At 37.5% G+C, this 22,080-nt stretch overlaps 1 protein-coding gene across 4 annotated transcripts in view; it reads left to right on the top strand.

The window, feature by feature from the left end:
* Positions 1 to 22,080, top strand: part of SMAP1 (small ArfGAP 1) — a 108,715-nt gene that overhangs the window by 51,239 nt on the left and 35,396 nt on the right. Inside the window, exons 5-6 of one of the 4 annotated variants that reach the window (XM_059835926.1) lie at positions 1,659 to 1,736; positions 5,476 to 5,556. In XM_059835926.1, the coding sequence (XP_059691909.1) occupies positions 1,659 to 1,736; positions 5,476 to 5,556 (159 nt within the window). Of the gene's footprint in view, positions 1 to 1,658; positions 1,737 to 5,475; positions 5,563 to 22,080 lie in introns of all 4 variants that reach the window. The other 3 variants (XM_059835927.1, XM_059835928.1, XM_059835929.1) reach the window with 3 other exon arrangements.

Raw genomic sequence — 22,080 nt, 5'->3', positions numbered from 1 at the left:
ATTCTCTTAAAATCTGAAGCATACAAAAGAATGGAAAAAACCCCAAACCAAAATCCCACTTTATCTTTAGAAACTTGAAAGTATACCTAAGATGTTCCATTATTGCAATTTCACACATTTGCATTTAATTGAAATCTTAGTAAGGAACATGGTGTAGAGCTCATAGTTTAATATATGTAATCACCTAATCATTTTTCTGACATCTTTATTTGGTTATAATGTGGTGTAATCGGAATAAACAGGATCCCTGTGTTTCTCAAACAGTAGCATTCTGTTGCTATAGAAACTGCTTCATTGCAGCAGATGTATCCATAACTCTCTTAATAATCTGAGGATTTTAAAACAGTAAATTTAAAAATGAGGATTCTGTTTCATATTTCTGCAGGTAAAATTTGGTTTAAAAAAAATCTTAAGTATCTTTCCTGAAGCTCTACATCACCTTCCGGTATAAGCATAGTTTCTGAGTTTGTAAAAATACTGAAGATATATATATTCTATGAATATTCCAGCTGTATAAGCTATGGTACTGGTAGGATTTTCTGTAAGAAATATGGGGTATTTAGACGTGACGTAGGGTGGGTTTTTTTGGTTTTTTTTTGTGTGGGGTTTTTTTTGGCAGCTTTCAGTTTCCTTTTAGTGCAAGCTAGTTTTTTAAACTAAGTAAAAACATGTCATCTAAATTGGTTATTTTGATCCAACATAATGACCTGCTCTGTAATAGCTTCATTTATTTTTAAATTTTCCTTGTAGATAGTAGAGGTGATACAAGACAGTGTAGAAGCGTCAGCTTTATAGCTCTGAAGATCTTCTACATGTTTGGTAAATGTAATTCAGCTGTGTTTCTGTAGTAAGGGGAATAGAAAGGTAATGTTTCCATTAAAGTGATCAACTATGCATAAAGAAATAGGATAGGAAGATGTATGAAAATGCATTTAGAGAAATCCTATTTTCTTGAGCAGACTGAATCTGTTGTATATATAACTTATACCTTTTGGATAATTCTGGAAGTCTAGTTGTGCTAATAGTAGTTTTACATACTGATTCATAGACAATAAGTATCACCTGTCTGGAAGGTCTGGCATCCTACTGCTAGGATGCAGCTTTATCTTAACCCTAAGCTCTACTCATTTGGAGTGCTCTTAGAGGAGCTTTAATTAGAACTTTAATTAATGTATAACTTTTAGAGTTATTTTGCATTCCTCTTAATAAAAATATTCTGTTACTGTGAACAAGAACAAAGGCACTATCTTCTCTCCCCCTCCTCTGGGATAGTGTGCCTTCATGCTTCAGGACATTAATATTTCAATAGCCACACTGGATAAAATTGAACAATGGATGAAACCTAATTATTTTTCTTAGGCCTGTGATATGATCTTATCCAGGTTCATTTTCTTATATTGTATTCTAGTGAATTTAATCATAAGTCACTCATTCCTACTTGACAGATTTCCTTTAAAAATCATACTGAGAAAAAGCAAAAAAAAAAGAAATACTTTGCCTCCTCTTTCTGTTTTTTCTAGGTTGTATTTTTCCCCCACCCCCAAAATTATTGAAAAAAAGAATGAAAAAAAAAAAGGTCTCTTAGCTGCCTCTGTTCTCCCCCTTCCCAGCTGTTCTTGCTTATTTTCTTTCTCATGTCTTTCCTCTGTTTTGTACAGATATCCTCTTCTGATGCTGCTCAGCCTTTGGCATCCTCTCCTTCTCTGCAAGCTGCTGCTGAGAAGAGCAAAGCAGAGGTATATTGTTTTCGGGCGTAACTCTTGTCAAGTTACTGCTTTGCACAAATATTTATATTTCTATAGAGTGATTTCACTAAGTTAACTAGAGAATTTGAATTGCTGGTAATACTTCAGGCATTTAAAATACTTCTCTCCCCCTTGCTTCCTGGACTAGATAAATGAAAAAAACCAATACAACGGGACAAAGCACATACATGATTGTTACCTCTTAGTGTTTATATGTCAAAATTCTGGCTCTGTTCTGGTTTAGTGTCACTAAAACTGTCAAAAATGTGGAAACACTATTTCATTCCCAGCTAATGGGTATAAGTGACATTGTCCTGTCTCCTCAGGAATAATTTTTGGTATCTTTTTTTATATTACTTGCTTGTTTCAGAATCTAAATTATCAGTAGTGTTCCAGCCATTTAGTTCAATCTCCTTGGAGATAAATATAGAATTAATTTGGTGACACTTCTGTTAACTCATACTGGTTTTAGTATCCCTTCTCGCTGGGGTATGTGTTTATGTGCTGACGTTACATTTACTGTTTATAAGAGCCTTTGAAAAGCTTAACGTACAAATAAGTAATAGATGAGGCATCATTTGTATGAACTTCCAGTAAATGTCACAATTTGCAACAATAATGAAATACATTTTTTTAGAGTGTGAATGCTCAATGTTAGGCTCTTTTGGATACTTCACTCTAAATTGAGACTGCATACAGTATATGAAATAACTTATGATCTAAACATAAATCATGTTTTTTCTTCTAAATACCGAAAATGTGGCCAGATGCTATAAATTATTTTAGTTCAGCTATGTTTAAACATCAGTAAAAAATTAAATGACAGTGTCATGGACTAGACCACAAGCCTTGGTGAGTTTGACATGTGTTTTAAATTGTACCAGGAATAGCAGCAGCCACTTAGAATGAAACTTGCCTTTCCTTTCTTACCCGCCTCTCTTGATGCATTCAAATTTGAAAGTTCCTCTGTGTAACTAGTATGCCATGTTGTTGGAAATGAATCTTGGGGAAAAAAATGAATAATTTTTGCTTAGAATTTAAGACCAGTAGAAAGCCAATTTAATTTTATTATCTTCATAGTGCTTTTTGACTGCTTTTGCAAGTAATGAAGCACTTGAGTTGAAGTTCTGGCATGAATATAGCATCTGAGAAATGTTTTTATTTAGTCTGAATTCATTTTTATCTAATGGAGCTGAAGCAGAAAGCTTGCATATTGAAATTGTGAAGTATGAAGATGAAGGAGTTACGGGTTTTCAAGTCCACAGTGAAAATGAAGGGAATGAAAATAAAGTCACTGGGAATTGAGAGAGTAGGCTTTGTGAGGTGTGGGGGCAGAAACACTGGTGAAGTTTAAGTCTTCGTATTTTCACTATGAAGGCATCAGGGATTTGTTAAGGGCAGTGAGAGGCATTTATTTATATTTGGTCACCTTTACGGAGTGTTTGCCATACGAAATTTACTGCAGGCCCTCCTCATTCTCGAAGTCCTGAAGAATAAAAGTTCCCAGATACTTCTTCCTCTAGACGTGAGGTTTCTCTAACAAAACATATTTTAAAAAAATGTTGAAGTCAAACTGGAAGTCAGGACATTCTGAAGATGAGCATATGCAAAAACTTTGACTCTACTTTCACTTAAACATATTCAAGTAAACTTAATGTACTGTATTTGAAAAGTAAGTGTACTTACTGTTAATGACACTTCCAACAACCTTTCCTGAGGGGAGAGGAAACAAATCGCAGTTGTCTAAGATGTAGAAAAGCTTCCACAGGAGAAGAGATTAGGTTTATTTAAATAATTCAACTTGGGAAGGTTGGAGTGGGGACAGGGAATGAAAGACTTTTCCAGAAGTTATTGCTGTGACAGTATATTTGTGTGTAGTACATGATTACAGTCACAGGATTTTGGGAGTTTTTGGAATGCTGGTTGGTACTAGGATCGGTGACACAGTAATGAAAGAAAGGCTAAGCTTCGTTTGAAAGGCCTGGCTATGCATTTGTAATCTTACAAGACTTAGGTTATTATGATGGCCTCACAATAAAACACTGCTCTGTACTTGTCCCAGTCATACAAACTTTTTCTTGAACACCTGGCAGTGCCACAGGTGAGATACAGTGTTGGCTGGGCCTCTGGTTTGGAGTGCTATGCTCGTTTTTGTGTTCCTAATGTTCACTATAATCTAAGTTGGTCTCTTTTCTTCAAAACAGACGTTCCAAATTTCCCTTTTCTGCAGTTTTGTGACTGCGGTCATTGCTTCCTGTTGCTTGAGTGACACCCACATTTAAGCAGGTGCTTGGTGTGATAGTCTCACTTTCCAGGACCTGAGTGTTCAGGTTAATGCCTGATGAAATAATTCACAGGGGTTAGTTGGGTCTTGAGTAACCTCAGTTGAGTAACCCCAATCCATCTGGTAAATGCAGTGAAAGTTTGGAATATTGATTATTTGAAGTTGTGAAGAATGTGTTACTTGGGTCCACCTGTGCCCAGGTCCCCCCCCAAAAAAAAACAGAAGAAAACACCCTTCATCTTAGTGTTAGAACTATTTTAACCAAATGTCATGTTACACAGATTTAAAAATTATATATATTGGATGTTAAAAAGAAAAAAAAAATCCTTATTGTCAGAAACCTGTAGCCTAGTAATCAGTTTTATTTTTAATACTGGAGTTGCATGGACAGTTGTCTAACCTCTCAAACTTCCTCCTAATATTGGGAAACCTGCTAAAAAATAGTGTCTTGTGGAACAAACCTGTTTGAAAGCTTTGAACAAAGGGATCCAAGTCTAATGACCGAAAGGACATTTAGGAGCTACTGTCTCATCTCCTTTATTACATATGGTAAACTCTTGTTCCATCCATTTTAATGTTCAAGTATACTCCCTAGTACTACACTGTAGTTACACAAGGTAAGTGCAGACAGATTGCTAGGTCTAAAAATCACTACTAACACCCTGTCAAAGCAATTGCTGGCCTAAAAAGTCCGTATTTTCTGTATGTTATGATGTCTTAAGGAATATTTTATGCATTTCTCCAGTCAGACTGGGTCTGTAATATTGCCCTATTTATTCATTCAAAACTAAAATGAAAAAATTTCTGTAATGACATTATCCCTTTACTTTGAATGCACTCTCTCTTATGTTTTCTCTTTCTGGAACTACTTAATGTCTTATGACTCAGTGGGTCTGTCATATGGCCCAAGTCAACTTTTTCTATTTGGGAGTATTTTTTTAGGACTATTAGATTAGCTTTTAAAAATTAGTAACTCTCTGCAGAAAGCTGCATGCAAATTACCTTACTATAGTTCTTTGGTCAAAGAGACTGGCATCTGTCCTAACGACAGAGGTTAGCAGAGTTAATGGAGTATTTGTAGATGTGTTTTTCTTTTCGGATATGCTTAGCTTAGGAGAAACCACACTGTGGGGTTTTTTTTCCTTCTGCTTATAAGAAGAAATGCAGATGAGCAGGTGAAACAGTGAATTTCTTGAATTGTCCAAGTTACAATATTTTTAGTAGTACTATATTTGATAATGTCTTGAATTCTCAGAGTTACAATATTTTTAGTAGTACTATTTGAGCAAAATGAGTCACTTCTGGAAGCAGAGCAGATAGAAGCATAAACTCTGAATTGAAAAGGGAGTAACTGAAGATCTCTGTTTATATTCTATATGACTGTGAACATTCAATATATTTGCAAATGAATTGTTATTGAGTACTAGCAAAATGCCTTTTTTTCAGAAGGAAAAAGAAAAAAAGAAAGAAGAGAAAAAGAGAGAGAAGGAATCAGAAAAACCATCAAAACAATTAGCAGTTGAAAAGGTAAGAGTACTTTATTTTTTCCAGTTATTTAAAAATTACATGTAATATTAGATGTATAAAGATTTGAAAAAAATGAAATTTTTAATATGTGTGTGTATATATACACACGTGTGTGTGTGTGTGTATGAATAGTAATCCCGATTACAGTCCACATGAATGGTTTACTTGTGCTGTTAGTTGCATAAAGAGGTTGGTTGACCATACGATGAGGAATGTGTTTGGGGGAAGAGGGAAGTGAGTTAAGATTTGTTAAGATTTAAACTCAGATAATGAAGGTTTTTAAGATGTACTATTGCTATTCTTGCACAGAACATTTTCAATTTTATTGAGCGCTGTACGGTCACTTAATAATGTCTTCCATAAATTAATCCATTTTAAACCTAAGTGTATAACTTATAGAATTGAATTAATAACTCTAGTCTGGGTAACTTGAAAATATTCAACTAGATCATGTCACAAAACATGACAGACAAACCAGTTAAGGTGCTTCTTTCTACAGCTGTATTAAAGCATAATGAGCACCCTTAGCAATGTAGGTACAATTAAATCATGTACACTTCTGTATAGAGTTAATATTAAACAAAAATGGAATGGGTAATTTAAGTATTAAATGCAATAATTTCTTCTAAGACAGATGTCCTTTCCCAGATGATGTGAATCTATCAGTATGTTCTGATCTGCAGTGTAGTCCGCAGAATACATTGAGGTCTCCATCTGTCAGTTTATTCCCCAACAGTGCTGTGTTACAATTACGAAAAATGTTGTGTATTCACGCAACATACATTATGATTGCAGATGTATTTCTAGTTCAGTTTTCAAATAGAAGTTACTTATTTTGCATAATAAAACAAGATTCAAAAATACATGCATACTTGGAGGGGAGAAAAAAAGCCCCTCCCCAATACAAATATCTTTTTTCTGAAATTGGAAAGCAGTTTTGGAATGTTAGCACAGAAGCAAACTTCGTTATGACAGTTTGCGTAGCTTCACTGGGCCTTGTGGAAAAGGGTATCCTTATTTGTATGGTAGGAGGTTAAAGCATGTTTATGGATGACAATAAAAATATTAAAATTGTTGACTATTGAAGTTTTACAAGGGCATCCAGTCAAATTAAATGTTTTATTCTGGTCCTTAAAACAATATACTTTAGTTGTAAAGGCTAAAAACATTGCTGTGGTTTGGAAATATTAACTTTCTAAAACCCAAAGGACTATTCTCGGTCTGGGGGGGAGAGGGTTTCCCTTTGCAAGGATGCCTGAACCTTGTCGCGTGGCTGGGAACAGGTGGTGAGGTGAGGAGGAAAAGACAACAGTGCATAGTTACAGTAGAGGGACTACCCTAATACTTGAAATAAAAAGCGATTCAAATGTCACTAATTGGATTTACATCTGAAATGTCATTAGATTGCCAGTTAATGATGAAGCAAGTAAAAAGTATTTTGATTTTAAATGCTTGTACTACAAAATACAGAATTTGGTAAATATATCTGCATTAGATAACAGTGCTGTTGTAACAGCTGCAAAATGTTTTAAATGCTGCAGCATATTTTATTTCGTTATTAATGTGTCACCACTGATTGCTCAAACAGAACTCATCTATGTGTTATCTTTTTAATTTAAGAGGTTCTTTAAGCTCGGGCTTTTCAAGGCTTTTAAGGATCATTCAAAATAAACTATTTTTAGATGCATCCTGTAAACTTTAAATATTTTAAAATTGCAGTCACTTTCTGGAATCCAAAGGAAAGAGACCTATATCAAATGCTTGCATTTCCATTGGGAAGTACTGGTGAGATAGAAGACAAAAAGATTTTCTTTTTATATATGGAATAATACACGGCTGCTTTTGTGGTGTGATTCTGCTTCAGAGAGCTGATAAACATTAATGTTCTTCTTAGTTTGACTAATAATGATACACTTTGCATCTGGTTAGAGACTGTCTATAGGTGTCGTGGTTTAAGCCCAGCTGGCAACTAAGCACCACACAGCCGCTCACTCATTCCCCCCCTGCCCCAGCGGGATGGGGGAGAGAATAGGAAAAGTAAAAGCGAGAAAGCTCATGGGTTGAGATAAGAACAGTTTAATAAGTGAAATGAAATAAAATATAATAATAATAATGATAATAATAATAAAAATTGTAATGAAAAGGAAAATAACAACAACAAACAGAAAGGCAGGCGATGCAAATGACAACAATTGCTCACCACCCTCCGACCGATGCCCAGCCCAAGCAGCAGTCCCCCGGCCAGCTTTCCCCCTAGTTTATATACTGAGCATGACATCATATGGTATGGGATATCCCTTTGGTCAGTTGGGGTCAGCTGTCCCGGCTGTGTCCCCTCCCAGCTTCTTGTGCACCCCCAGCCTACTCGCTGGTGGGGTGGTGTGAGGAGCAGAAAAGTCCTTGACTCTGTGTAAGCACTGCTCAGCAGTAACTAAAACATCCCTGCTTTATCAACACTGTTTCCAGCACAAATCCAAAACAGAGCCCCATACTAGCTACTATGAAGAAAATTAACTCTGTCCCAGCCAAAACCAGCACAATAGGATATTTTAAATAGTGCATATTGAATCAGGAGGGGAATGCTGGCATCTTGACCATAGTATGTTTTCAGCAAGCACATCAAGCAGTAGATGGCTATTTATCCCAGTTCTCAGCTTTCTGGAGAAGGAAACAGAATATGAGAATTCTTTGGACACTTCGTACGTGAAGTCACTGGTCACCTTTATTGCAGGCATGGTATATCTCCAGTCTAGACGTTCCAGGCTTGGGAAGCTAATGAATTAAAAATAGGTGACCAAGCAACTGGCAATTCTACTACAGTTTTGAGACTTCTCTTGATTAAGGTAATTCAAGCAGTGTTTTAGCCATCCTGTAGAGGAATCGGTAAAGATGGGAAAAAAATGTCAGGCTTTAAACTAGCAAGAAGTTGAAAATGAAGCTATAGAAAACTTCAGATCTCTTTACAAGTGTCAAGTCTTAAGGTCCTAGTGTCTTTTATCTTGTATTGAGTTTAAGTTTCGTAGCTCTTAAGAATATGCATCCTAAAAAATTCAAATGTTCACATTCAGTTTTCATGTTCTTATTTCTGCTTCATAGGACTGACTAATCTGCTCCTACATCTGCGTAAGAGCCTTTCTCTGGTGACTGACTGAGCTTTAGCCTTTAACAAGCTGAATATCTAACATGATTTCTGTTGCATTTTCAAATATTGCTGAAAGCTTATAGCATTGATTTAGTAAACTGCATTATTCCAATATTGCATTAATGTGTCAGGTAATTATGGCATAAAAGACACTTTGTTGATTAGCATGCTTTGATAAGTAAAAAGAACAGAAAATCATCTTTTAACTGATTTAACAATAGTGGGCTTTCTTACTGAAATTGCTTTTCAGTAAGAATCTTCATGTCCTTAAAGCGGGTTTCGTGGGAAACATTTTTTATGAACATTTGAGTTGGTGACAGTGATTTCAGATGTAGAGTAGAATTTTCTCAAGATGAGAGAGATCTACTGCAGAACAGTGAGTAGCAAGGACACTTGTTTGACTCTCTTTTTCTGGGCTGTTCCACTTTCTGTGACAAAATTACTGGGCAATTTTTAATATAACAAGATCTTACTATGTCAGCTACAGGCTGAGTCTAGTCCAGTGTTTAGCATTTTATTGGAAGCAGCCAACAGTGTAATGTTCCACATCAGATGTGCAGTATTCTTTAATAAAATAAAATAAGTAACATTGTGAGACTACTGGCAGCTGTAATGTTTTTTTCAGTCTAATGTATGCAAGTTTCTCAACTTTCTTCACTTACCCAGGGTCTCTCCTCCCCCTCTCCCCGTGCCATTTCCACAATTACGGACCTCAAGTTTCCTCAGTGTTTATGTTTAAAATAACCTTACCCTTACAGTTACTTTGGGAAAAACCCCACAAATTGCAAGAAAACTGCTGGAACAATTATTAAACAATTCTTCATGCTTGTAAATACTTAGGGGGTGGGTGCCAGGAGGATGGGGCCAGTGGTTTTTTAGTGGTGCCCAGTGACAGGACAAGAGGTAACGGGCAAAAACTTGGTCAGAGGAAGTTCCATCTAAACATGAGGAGGAACTTCTTTCCTTTGAGGGTGGTAGAACACTGGACCAGGCTGCCCAGAGAGGTTGTGGAGTCTCCTTCTCTGGAGATATTCAGAACTCACCCGGACGCATTCCTGTGCAACCTGCTGTAGGTGAACCTGCTCTGGTGGGGGGCTTGCACTAGACGATCTCCAGAGGTCCCTTCCAACCCCTATCATTCTGTGATTCATGACATGAAAACTGGGGCCAGACTAGATGGAGCTGAGATGTCCAATCGAAGCCCAGCTTGTTTGCAAGCAACAGAAGTGCCAATTTTACCAGTATAAAATGTGTTGAATTGCAAGAATTAATAGTCAAACTGAGCTAATTACATGCTTCTTGATGCTTCTTATGGGCCAATAGCAAGAATAATAGCACAAGGCAGACTGTCGTGCAGCAAAAGCAATTTTTAGATGTTTTGTACACCCAGTTAAGATTAAGAGATTTTAAATTAGCTAAAAAAATAAATCTGATACTTTAAGAGCCCATTTCAGTAGTGGGGAGGGAAGAAAGTCAGTAGTTTGACCACCAATCTTATCTGTTTCATTGATGGTAACACATAAAAATTTTTAATTTGTAGGTGAGAAAAACCAGCTAGGCTTTTAATAGCCATTTTTTAAACTTTATCATCCTGCCCACCCATTCATCAGCTGCTGAGGAGCTTTCCCCCCTTATTAATTACTCCTTTGCACAGCTGAAGTTGGGGAAATTTCCCAAATCAGCCATGATTTTTTTTTCTTTTCTTTCTTTTCTGCCTAAGCCGACTGAACGAGTTCTCCATTCAGGAACAGAGTAAAGCACTGAACTCCTTTTTATTTCTAGTATGTCTACTGAGTAGGATTTTTGTTCATCCGTAGGTAATTGAATGTGCTGAATTTACAGTCATTTGGTGACTTTAAAAAAAATACGTAGCCTACGTATTCTACTGGTGTACAAAGGAGTTACCAAAGCCTTATAGTAGTTTTCTGAACTAAAATTTAAACTGTGCGGTCATTTTAGGTAGAGACTCTGTGCATAGCACAGAGGAGCACTTTAGGTAAGCTCCATGCTGTTTCTTCATGCAGCATGTTGGAGCGCAGGGTCTGTGTGCACTCCATCCACCTTGTACCTGTTTTCCACTGAAAGGAAGCATAGAAGGGAGGGAGATGGGGTGCGGTCCAGTCATCTGGGCTGAAGGATCAGGACTATGAGGCAAATGGCCAGTGTGTGAGTTGTGGAGTTTGGGTGCCGCAAGGATAAACGAGGCTGTTAGCGCTGCAAAGAATGGAGCAAGGAAGACTGTTTGCGGATGATCAAATGGTGTGCTTTCTACAGAATGGACTCTTCATGCATTTGGCAAGGCTGCTAATAAAAGTGGGTTGCATTAAGTGCTTACTTTAGTAAAGTACTTCCATTGCACAATATTTAATTTGGAACAGACAACTTGGATTGAGTTGAATGAATGAGACTTCTTGAATTTCAGAGCAACTAGGACAATTCTAGTTTTGAAAACAAATTCAGATTAAAAAAGGCATAACTAGGTATGACATCTTGAGGCTTTGGCATGTTCCAGAAGTAAAGAGGGAGAGAATTCATATGCCTAAGCCTTTCAGACTTTTGTAGGGTTCAACTTTTTATATAGTTTTAATTTTTAAATAAAGAAAATCTTGACGTGCTTCAGTGCTAGCAATCCAGAATTCAGCCAGACGTGTTTTGGAAAACTATCTCTGGAAAACCTGACAAGTATTTCCGATATCCAAAATTATAAAGTTCAGCTAAGTCTATGGCACTGAATGCTTTGAGAGTGCTTGGATTCAGCACTGTGTAGTTTTCTGTGGTATTTATTTTAGAGGTTTTGCATTAGTTGAAGACTTTCCTGAAAGCATTGTGATGGTTTCACTGTAAAATACTGCATATTGAAGGCTGTAATTACCGTGAAAATGCATCTAATTTATTGAAAGTAAGCCCTTTTAAGACAGATTGTGTTGTATTGGGACAGTAAAGTTAAATGGTTGGGATGTAAAGAACAAACTATTTTTTCTTCACAAACTACTTGTGCTTTTGCAAACTAATATTGACATTCAAAGTTAAGACTTTTTTCATTCTGCTGAGCATATCAGGATGATGAATGTTTCTGAAGGATTGCAGCAGTTAAACTTGATTAACTGAAGTACTATTTGACACTGTGAGTTTAGTTTGTTTTCTTATATTGCATTTTGAGTTTGAAATTGGCTCTTGTGTGTATAAAGTTGATTTAAGTGACAGGAATGGGTCAGTTAGAGGTTATCTTTCAATGGTAGTATATCAAATGCTGGTTTTCTTCCCCAAAATGCAGACTAAATTGTCAGCTTAAACTCAGCAGCAAAAGTGAACTGCTGCCTCTCAGTCAGCTGGTACCAACCAGCCCCAGATGGCCCGCGTTATAGAGGTAATGGCATAAGTTTATTTGCACTTAAAAAGTGCTAGAAAACCCCTCAAATAAAAGTGAGGGCAGATAATATTAGCAGCTTTTCCCCTTCATATAGGAAAAACAATGTGTCAAATACTCATTTAACCAAATAAGAAGCTACAGTAAGTTCTTCCTAGGGTGGTGGTTTTGTCTGTCTGTCTGTTTACCCCCCCCAAAGACAGCTTAAACTCCCATCAAAATCAACCTGTCTGTGCAAGTGAGACAAGAGGAACTATTAGTTCCCATTAGTTCTCGGAGGATATTTTTTTATTTACCCAAAATATTCCAAATTATCACCCTAATAATTTTGTACAAGGAGAAACGAGTTGGGGCAAATAATGCTCTAGTGTTCTTCACTTCTTTAAAACTGTGTAGGATTGTGAGAATATGTGGAAGAATGAAAGCCCGCAAAATTTTTGGTGCCCGCTTAAACACCAATTTGGTGGAAATGATGTATTTAGGTGTTTACTTTTAAGTTGTAGGAATAAGTTGACTCGCAAGTATTGACCTGAATGATAATTTAAATACAGAATTACATTATAAATATTCTAAATGTTTTCTTTATTTTGATACTGTATTGATGATATATTTGCTAAATCACTTTAATAGTTGTTAATAATATGTTTCCCTAGACTTCTAAACATTAGATGCCTTTCTAAGTGATTTCATTTTAAAATGTTTTTTCTTTATATTTTTATATAAAATGTAATATAAATTTAAATTATAGTATGTAAGCAATCAAATGTGTATCACAGGAACAGAAAAATAAAAGCATGATTTGCCCTCTGGTTGAATACGTAGTCTTATTTATACTCTTAATCCTTGTTTTCACAAATTCAGACTAAGTAGATATGAGTTAAAGCTCAGGATTTAGGACTATGTGATAAGACATAGGACAACCTGTTTTCCTGCCTCCTACGCCCACAGAGGGTGAAGGGTTTTAAGGCTTCTTGTTCTCTCAGTCTGCATTTTATGGACCTGTCCCAGCCTGGTTTTACATTTCTAATCATACCTTTTAAGTCTTATGGAAGAGATCAGATTATTTTGGGTTCTTTTGTTGCTTCTAATGCTAATGTGGAGAAAGGCAAATCAAATTAGTTTCTTCCCGAAACTGCGCGATTCATTCCTTTTGCAGGTAACAAAGGACTCCTTATGTTTGAGGATTGCCTTGAAAAATAGTCTTACTTAATGAAATTAATCTGTCATGGCTCTTATTACATATTGGGAGTTGTAGACAAAGAAATTAAGAAACAGGTACTGCAGGTAGAAGCAGCTGAAAGAAAACCCTTTTTTTGTCAGATGAGAAGAAGGGTATTTGTCTTTTTAGTGTTGGAAAAGGAGTCAAGCTACAGGAAGGGTATAAACTTTTTTTCCTCAGCCTAGTGCGTGTTCTCTGTATCAGCTTGATCCTCTTAACTCTGGTCTGCAGCAGAACAGTATTTTAATGTAATTTTTTTCTAATTCTATAGAAATGGAATTTAAAACTATGAGAACAGGTTTGGGTTTGGGCTGCATTGGTTAAATTGGCCTTTGTTTAACCTGCCAAACTATTTTTAGCAAAAAGGTATTGTTAAGTGTGCTTTAGTTTTACTTAATCCTCAGTTATATTTTTGCTCCGTGCAAGGTCAAAACCTAAAACTGCTCTGGGTTTTCAGTTAGTAATACTTACTAACATATGGCATTTTCAGGTTTCTCCTGCTTGCTTGTGATAAGCTTCGTGTTTTTTTCCTGGTGACTTTGAGACAATTAGGAAGGCAACATCTACATATACTTACGTGTATATTGAACCAAAAAAAAAAGTGGGCACATCTAAATAAGGTGAACTAAATCAGCCTTATTCATGGATGGATGCTGTCTTTAGACATATGACCAAGACTTATTCATTCTGAGACATTTGAAACCATGCATGGTTGAAAGTGCAAATTACAAAACCTTATCTAAAAAGTTTTATAAAAATTATGGTACTAGTTAGGAGATTGTGTACAATCAATCAAATGTGCAAGAACAAAAAGCATGACATTTTTACAGAAGTGGTACTGATACATGGAACTGAATGTAAAGAAGGGTAAGGATTGGATGAGGTGAAGCTGATAACAGGAGAAAGACATTTAATTTAAATGTCACTCAAAATAATAATCTTATCTTGTTTTCAATAATAGGCTTCCTTTGTTTTCCTAAAGTAATGCAAGTATTAGAGCATGAGCAAAGCAATCAAATGTCTTTGTGTGTTCTGTTTCATTTTACTGTGCTTAAGCTAGAACGTGCTTAAACTCCTCAGGGAAGAGAACTCACTCCAGTGTGTGACCATCAAGATAGGGCAATGGGGTAGTGGGAGGCACTGTCAGATGTGCAAATCTTACTTAAGAGTAAAGATAGTGACTCAGTTTTCCATAAAAAATAATTCTAGATGCCACTGACAATATTAAAAGCTCCAACATTAGGTTAAGCTTTAAATTGATTTAAAAAAAAAAAAAAAAAAATGCCATAAGAGGTTTCAACAAGCTTCCAAACACTGTCGTGCAACTTTCAGTGTCTTTCAGTTTAAATTCATAGTTGACATAGGTATTGATTGCATGGTGCTTTACTAAAAGGAATAAGAGTATTTATTTGGACTGTTGAATTTATTATGTTTTGATAGTTGCTCATGGCACTAGAACAGTTGCACAGAAAACTTTATGCCTCTGGCATTCATCCTCTTACGTTAATATCTCTTCACAAAACTAACTCAAAGGTATTTGGAAGATTGCACTGTAGCTGTGGTAGAGATAAAAGCAAGATAAGGTTGAAGCAGGATCTTTAACACAAATTGAAGGAAATGGAGAAGTTTCTAGCTCTATATAATTTTCTACTATACTTACAATCTCAGAAAATTAAGTCAACAGTTACCTAGTTGTTCAAATAACTAGCATCTCTTTAATGCTAAATTCTTTAGATATCAATCAACATTTAACCCATCTGCAATTAACTGCCTCCTGTCTCTGTTGAAAAAAGGGTTGCAACTGTTTTACTTGAATTTTTCCTTTATAAAATTGGCATCTGCAGATAGAAAATGGGGGCAGTTCTGAGGTTGGTCCGCATGCACGTCAGTGTACTGCTGAAAAATAAATCTGTCTTGCCTCTCTGCTCAGCAAGTATGGTCTCTCTCAACTTGAGGATATTGTACTTCATGTCAGAGTAAGGTGCTGCAGGCTTGTCTGCTAGGCAGATAATGTATTTTACACTGTGTAGTAACATGGGAAACTTCTGCTCAAGATAGTGTACAGGTTTTTTTTGTCTTACATAATTAATCCTCAGTTTACACTGTAAGTCGATATCACCTATCTTTTTCCATTGTTTAAACATAAACTGTTTTAGTGGTGTAAAATAAATTGGTTTGGTTGAATCTCAGCATAAATGTTGAAACAGGTGCCTCAACAAGCAAGTCAGAGACCTTGTAATATCACTTTGAAGGGTCCATTGTAAAACTTCAGAATTTTGAAGCTGTGAATCTAAAAACTCCTAGCAATCCTTATGTTTTGTAAGGATGTTTTAAATATTCATTTTCAGAATAGGTTCACATTATTTAAACTGGCGGAATAAAAGCAGAAAGAAGTTTGACTCATTTCCAGTTGAGATGTAGACTGCTAGGCTGGAATGTGGCTAGAATGCTTCTTGATATTTGGTGTTAAAGATTACGATGATATGGAGGGTGAAGATGAAGAAAATGGAGTTTATGCAAGTAAAGGGAAATCCATTTTGGTATTGTTTGGGGTAGGTTAAAATTAATTAGCTTCTAAAAGAATTGTTTCAAACTGGTTAACTTTGAAATGAGAACAAAACTGAGGGGAAAAAAACCAACTTACTGGCAGAAGAAATATACCCCTTATTTCTGATTGGGTACACTGATGTTATATTATGTATGAATTGAAAGGTTTTTAGAAGGAAAGTTATAAAAGAAAACAGTTTAATGAGGAACTGGAACTCATAGCTGTGTTATTGTAGTCTTGCGCTGGCTAATTAGCTCAATAGAAATGGAGTGGAAATAGTAAGCCGAGTTCATATAACCATAATATGCGGTTCTAAAGCTGAAGATGTATTTAAAACAGCTTATAGAAATACAAATTGTCTTTATTGCATTTCACAGCTTGCAAACTGAGGTGCATTAGAACACTTCGACCCTAATCCAATTTATAGATGTCGTAATGGGACACTGGGTCAGCTACAGCTTTAAGATGGATCTGCCTATTTTCTACTTCATGATGATTCCTTCTAAAAGATTTAAAAAATGGGTTTTATTGGATTAAAAGTAGAATGCTTGGGTTTTATCTAAATCAAGTTCCATGACAAGGTAATACAAAAAAAAGGAGGGTAATTGTCGTAGGCAATTCCCTTCTGAGGGGAACAGAGGGCCCAATATGCCGACCAGACCCAACCCACAAGGAAGTCTGCTGCCTCCCTGGGGCCTGGGTGAGAGAGGTCACGAGGAAACTCCCTGGTCTGGTACGGCCCACTGATTACTGTCTGCTGTTGGTTATACAGGTTGGCGGCGACAAGATGGCGCAAAGAAGTCTAAAAGCGATTAAAAGGAACTTGAGAGCTCTGAGGTGATTGGTTGAAGGATCAGGAGCACAGGTAGTGTTTTCCTCAGTCACTTCAGTGGCAGAGAGGAACACTGAAAGGAAGAGGAAAATGCACCTGGTTAACACATGGCTCAGAGGCTGGTGCCGTCAGAGGAATTTTGGGTTTTTTGACCACGGGGCAGTTTACACAGCACCAGGCCTGCTGGCAGGAGATGGAGTTCAACTATCCCCAAGGGGGAAAAGGATTCTCGCTTATGAGTTGGCGAGCCTCATCGAGAGGGCTTTAAACTAGATTTGAAGGGGGAAGGGGATGAAACCAGGCTGCCTAGAGATGAGCCTCGGGGTGGTGTGCCCATGTTGGGGGCGAAATCAATAGCCCAGCTCAAGTGCATCTACTGCAGTGCATGCAGCATGGGCAGCAAACAGGAGGAGCTGGAAGCCATTGTGCAGCAGGACAGCTATGGTGTAGTCGCCATCACAGAAACATGGTGGGACGACTCGCATGACTGGAGTGCTGCAATGGAGGGCTATAAGCTCTTCAGGAGGGATAGGCAAGGAAGGAGAGGCAGTGGAGTGGCTCTGTATGTTAGGGAGTGTTTTGACTGTATAGAGCTCAATGATTGTGATGGCAAGGTTGAGTGCTTATGGGTACGGAGGAGGGGGAAGGCAAACAAGGCAGATACCCTGCTGGGTGAGGGAGCTGAATACCCTGAGGATACCTGGTGTGGCTGTTAAAGACTGAGGCAAAGCAGGCATTAAGTACTTCAGCCTTTTCCTCATCCTTCATGATGATGTTCCCCCCCACATCCAATAAAGGATGGAGATTCTCCTTGGCTCTCTTTTTGTTGTTAATGTATTTATAGAAGCATTTTTTGTTATCCCTTACGACCGTGGCCAGATTGAGCTCTAGCTGGGCTTTTGCCTTTCTAATTCCCTCTCTGCATGATCTAACGAGGTCCTTGTATTCTTCTTCAGTTGCCTGCCCCTTCTTCCAAAGGTGATAAACTCTCCTTTTTTTCCTGAGTTTCAGCGAAAGCTCCTTGATTAGCCAAGCCGGTCATCTTCCCTGCCAGCAGTGTTGATCTGCTTGAGGGTAGGAAGGCTCTGCAGAGGGATCTGGACAGGCTGGATTGATGGGCCCAGGCCAATTGTATGAGGTTCAGCAAGGCCAAGTGCCGGGTCCTGCACTTGGGTCACAACAACCCCATGCAACGCTACAGGCTTGGGGACGAGTGGCTGGAAAGCTCCCCCACAGAAAAGGACCTGGGGGTGCTGGTCAACAGCCAGCTGAATATGATCCAGCAGTGTGCCCAGGTGGCCAAGAAGGCCAACAGCATCCTGGCCTGTATCAGAAATAGTGTGGCCAGCAGGAGTAGGGAAGTGATGGTGCCCCTGTACTCGGCTCTGGTGAGGCCGCACCTCGAATGCTGTGTTCAGTTTTGGGCCCCTCACTACAAGAAGGACATTGAGGTGCTGGAGCGTGTCCAGAGAAGGGCGACGAAGCTGGTGAGGGGTCTGGAGCACAAGTCTTATGAGGAGCGGCTGAGGGAACTGGGGTTGTTCAGTCTGGAGAAGAGGAGGCTGAGGGGAGACCTTATCGCTCTCTACAATTACCTGAAAGGGGGCTGCAGAGAGGTGGGTGTTGGCCTCTTCTCCCAAGTGACGAGTGACAGGAGAAGAGGAAATGGCCTCAAGTTGCGCCAGGGGAGGTTCAGGCTGGATCTTAGGAAAAATTTCTATACTGAGGGAGTGGTGAGACACTGGAATAAGCTGCCCAGGGAAGTGGTGGAGTCACCGTCACTGGAGGTGTTCAAGGAACGTGTGGACGAGGCATTGTGGGACATGGTTTAGTGGGCATGGTGGTGTTGTGTTGATGGTTGGACTTGATGATCTTGCAGGTCTTTTCCAACCTTAATGATTCTGTGGTTCTGTGAAAATAGGAAAAGGGTTGATAAACAGCTTTTCCCTCTGCCTCTTGTGTCCTTGTAAACAGGTCCTTGCTTCTGGGCTCAAATGCAGTCATTTGAAAGATTTAGAGCTGCAGCAGGCTCTGCTCAAATCCTTGCCCCCAGAAACCCTAGAAAACTTTGGTACCTCTGCACTCAGACTATATGCCTATCTTTCTCTGCAGTCTTGCCATCTGTAGCTTGGCTTTAGGTTCCTACTTCTTGTTGTGACTGTTACCTAGCAATCATCTTGCAATCCTTTTATCCTTTTCTTTAAGTGCCGAACTTAGAAGAAAGAGCTTTCCCTCTTTTTTCAGACCCTGTTCTGAACTTGTCAGCTTTAAGAACATAAGGTATTTGAAAATTAATGCATACAACTAGTATTTCAAATATGGTTGTTAATACACGAATATAAGAATTTAAAGGGAAAGATTTAATCTTTAATATTTTGCCATAGTCTCAGCAGTAAGTATAAAAAGAAAGACAACTTCATGTTAGGAAATTATGCTTCTACAGTTGCATACCTTGTTTTGAGCAAGGTAAAAGGGCCCCTGAGAACATCTGATGCATTAGAAAGGAGCTAAACTGATTCAGCTAAGTACAAGACATGAAAGGTTTTGAGCCTTCTTGGAATACATTGACTAAAGTAAATGAGATCTGAGCGTACATTTTAAATTCAGTTAAAATAAAATGGTAATACTGGATGGTCAATAAGTAATAACAAAGAAATAGTCTTAATCCACTTGCCATAGATATTATTAGCATATCAGCCTAGATGCAGATAAAATCATATTAATGGAATAAGATTACGGTGCAGCTGTCTGTTAGTTCTGCCATGAAGGTTTTTAATTCAAATTCCTGAAGATATAACACATTTTACATGATCTTGTACAAGTACCTTGGCCTAACTGTGAAAATCTAATGAAATCCCTATACCCAGGTTTTTAAAGTGGAGATGTAGATCAAGGACCAGTTAAAAATGTTTTCCTTCAGGAGAGTGTTTCAACTGAATGACCTTGATGTGTACACAATCCTATTTAACAAAAAAAAGGGCAGTTCAGTTTTGTTGGTTTGCTTGGTATAAACGCCTTAAATTAGCTTACATGCATCACTGTGAGTAGTTCAGTGTCTGAGAGTAATTAATCAGAATAATCGCAATTGACCCTTAAATAATAAACTTACATTTTTCTCTTGGGTTAGCTGTTTGTTTGACATAATACTAGTTATTTATAAATAAGAGTTGCAGCTTTTTTTTTTTTGGCTGACATGCAGTTTTTTCCTCTTGATTAGAAATCCATCAGAGTTTGCTTGTGGAGTCACTGTAGTCTGTACAACTTCATAATGATACTACTGTAGTATAACTTATGATTCAATATAGTATACTTGTTTTCTGGCTTTTTTGCTAGTTAGGCAAAATAGAAGTTAATCACTTGCTAAAAGTATCCTAAGTTTTGAAGAGTTAGTCTGATTTCTAAGTTTCTTCATATTTAATTGCAAGTCTGAGGAAAAAAAAAAAGCTGGTGTCTTATAGGAGGGTAAACAGAATAACACGTTTTATCTTGAATGTGATTTAAATTCAATATTATGAAAGGAATTTTTTTTACTTATTTACATGTCAGATACAAAAGTTGTGAAAACGTTCTTTAAAAATTCTAGGATACCTACATGAGTAATGCTTTAAATAGATACCGACTAAACCAACTTGTACTAATAGAAGTATATGAGCTGTCAGGAAAAATCATATCTACAAACCTATTGCAAGCTTATAATAAATTACTAACATTATTTTCTCATATGGGAATTCTCAAATGTTTATGCTGTCTTGCAAGTTTTATTGCAAGCAGGTAATGAAGAGGGAAGGAATCCAATTACTTTATGCACAAGGCATACAATTCCTACCTAATAAAAGCAAAGGAAGGCTTCTGTTCAGTAACCATAGAAGCATCTATGAGCTCTAGCGAGTAAACTGGAAATTGCTTTTAAGTAAGTTAGAAGTACTTTTCGCTAAATTATTTGATGGATCTCCAGCTTTCATAAAGCTTCTTGTAGTTAAGGTACAATATAGAAATAAGAAATGCATGGGGAGCCAGATGTGTATGCAACAGACTGAATTCTAGGTTCATATGAATTTTTCATTGAAGTAGAAAATTGAGGAAAATGTGCAGAGAAGTATTTTTTTGTGTGTAATATTAAAGTATGAAAATAGGAGATAACTGGACTGGACAGCTGATGGATCAGGTTTTTGACAGTGACTGGTATCTTGCTTCAGAATAAGAGAGGGATTTACAGTAGTAACTTATGACTGCTCTGACTGGAGAGTTTTTTGACTTCAGAACTATTAGTCATGTGGCTTACGTCTTGCACCATGTATGCTACCCATTCTAATGCTCTCAAGTAATGTAAATGAGAATAAGGTCAATGGTAATCCTAAATGCTGGTGTTGAAACCTGCTAAATTATTTACAGGAATATCTTGTAGTAGTGAATTCAGCAAACGTTCCACTTGTTTTTAAAGTATTTGGGGGAGTTTATATTTCTGTTGGGTGTCATGTATCTTTTAGAACTGCTAAACCCTTAAAGTTTGTACATACGAAGGTAATTGGCATAAGGTTACAGAAGCAGAAAATGGAAACTTGAATTGCCTAACATTATTCTTTTTTCCCAAAGTCACTCATTTACAATGAAAAATAACCACAGTATTTTCACTGCATGCTGGCACTTTTGAACCAGCTGTTACCAAAGAAGCTTGTTTCACTGCTGTCAATTCTAGTGCAAAATGTCCTCAGCTGCCTCTGTCAGAGGAGAGTAATCTGGTGAACAGGAATGTGCAGAAGAGTAGCCTGAAAATACGGAGTTCAGACTGACCATAGATAGGCTTTGGAGTGTATGGTCATCTTAAAAAATGTTCTGAAAGGATTGCAGCATCCTTAATCATTTCACAAAATTGGATTTATTTCCTATTCTGTTACAGTAATAATTAAAAAAAGAGAATAGGGATAACTGAAGAGCAATGTAGTTGCTGCTAGATCTGAATATTCTTGTTTTTTTCTCCTTCAAAGTCTAACACATAGCAGAAAACCTCACGTATGTTGTCTGTCCTGTCAACCATGCAAGCTGGCATAAAGCTTTCCATTTCCCTCTTGTCTTCTACCCATCTTCTATACCTAGTAGCCAAACATGCATATGTGCATATTAGCACAGTGCTGAGAGTCAGGAAGGGACAAGCTGTTGTTTCGCAGAAAAAGGAGCATGGGTAATACCAGTAACAGACCTCATAGCATCCTGTTACATATGTGAATTTAATAGGTGTGTGACTGTCAGTCCTGGTGGTACTAACGCTCCTTTTTGTCTTACCCGTGAGATAACCATACCCCTTGTAGACAACATCGTATGTGCTGTACTGTAATCTTTGTACAGAGGAAGGAGGAGGTTTGATTTGGCAATGCTTTCATTATTTTTCTTTTCTCAGAGGCAGAATGAATTACTCATG

Source organism: Gavia stellata, chromosome 2, assembly GCF_030936135.1.
Source record: "Gavia stellata isolate bGavSte3 chromosome 2, bGavSte3.hap2, whole genome shotgun sequence".
Taxonomy (NCBI): domain Eukaryota; kingdom Metazoa; phylum Chordata; class Aves; order Gaviiformes; family Gaviidae; genus Gavia; species Gavia stellata.
This window is presented reverse-complemented; position numbering and strand designations above follow the sequence as displayed.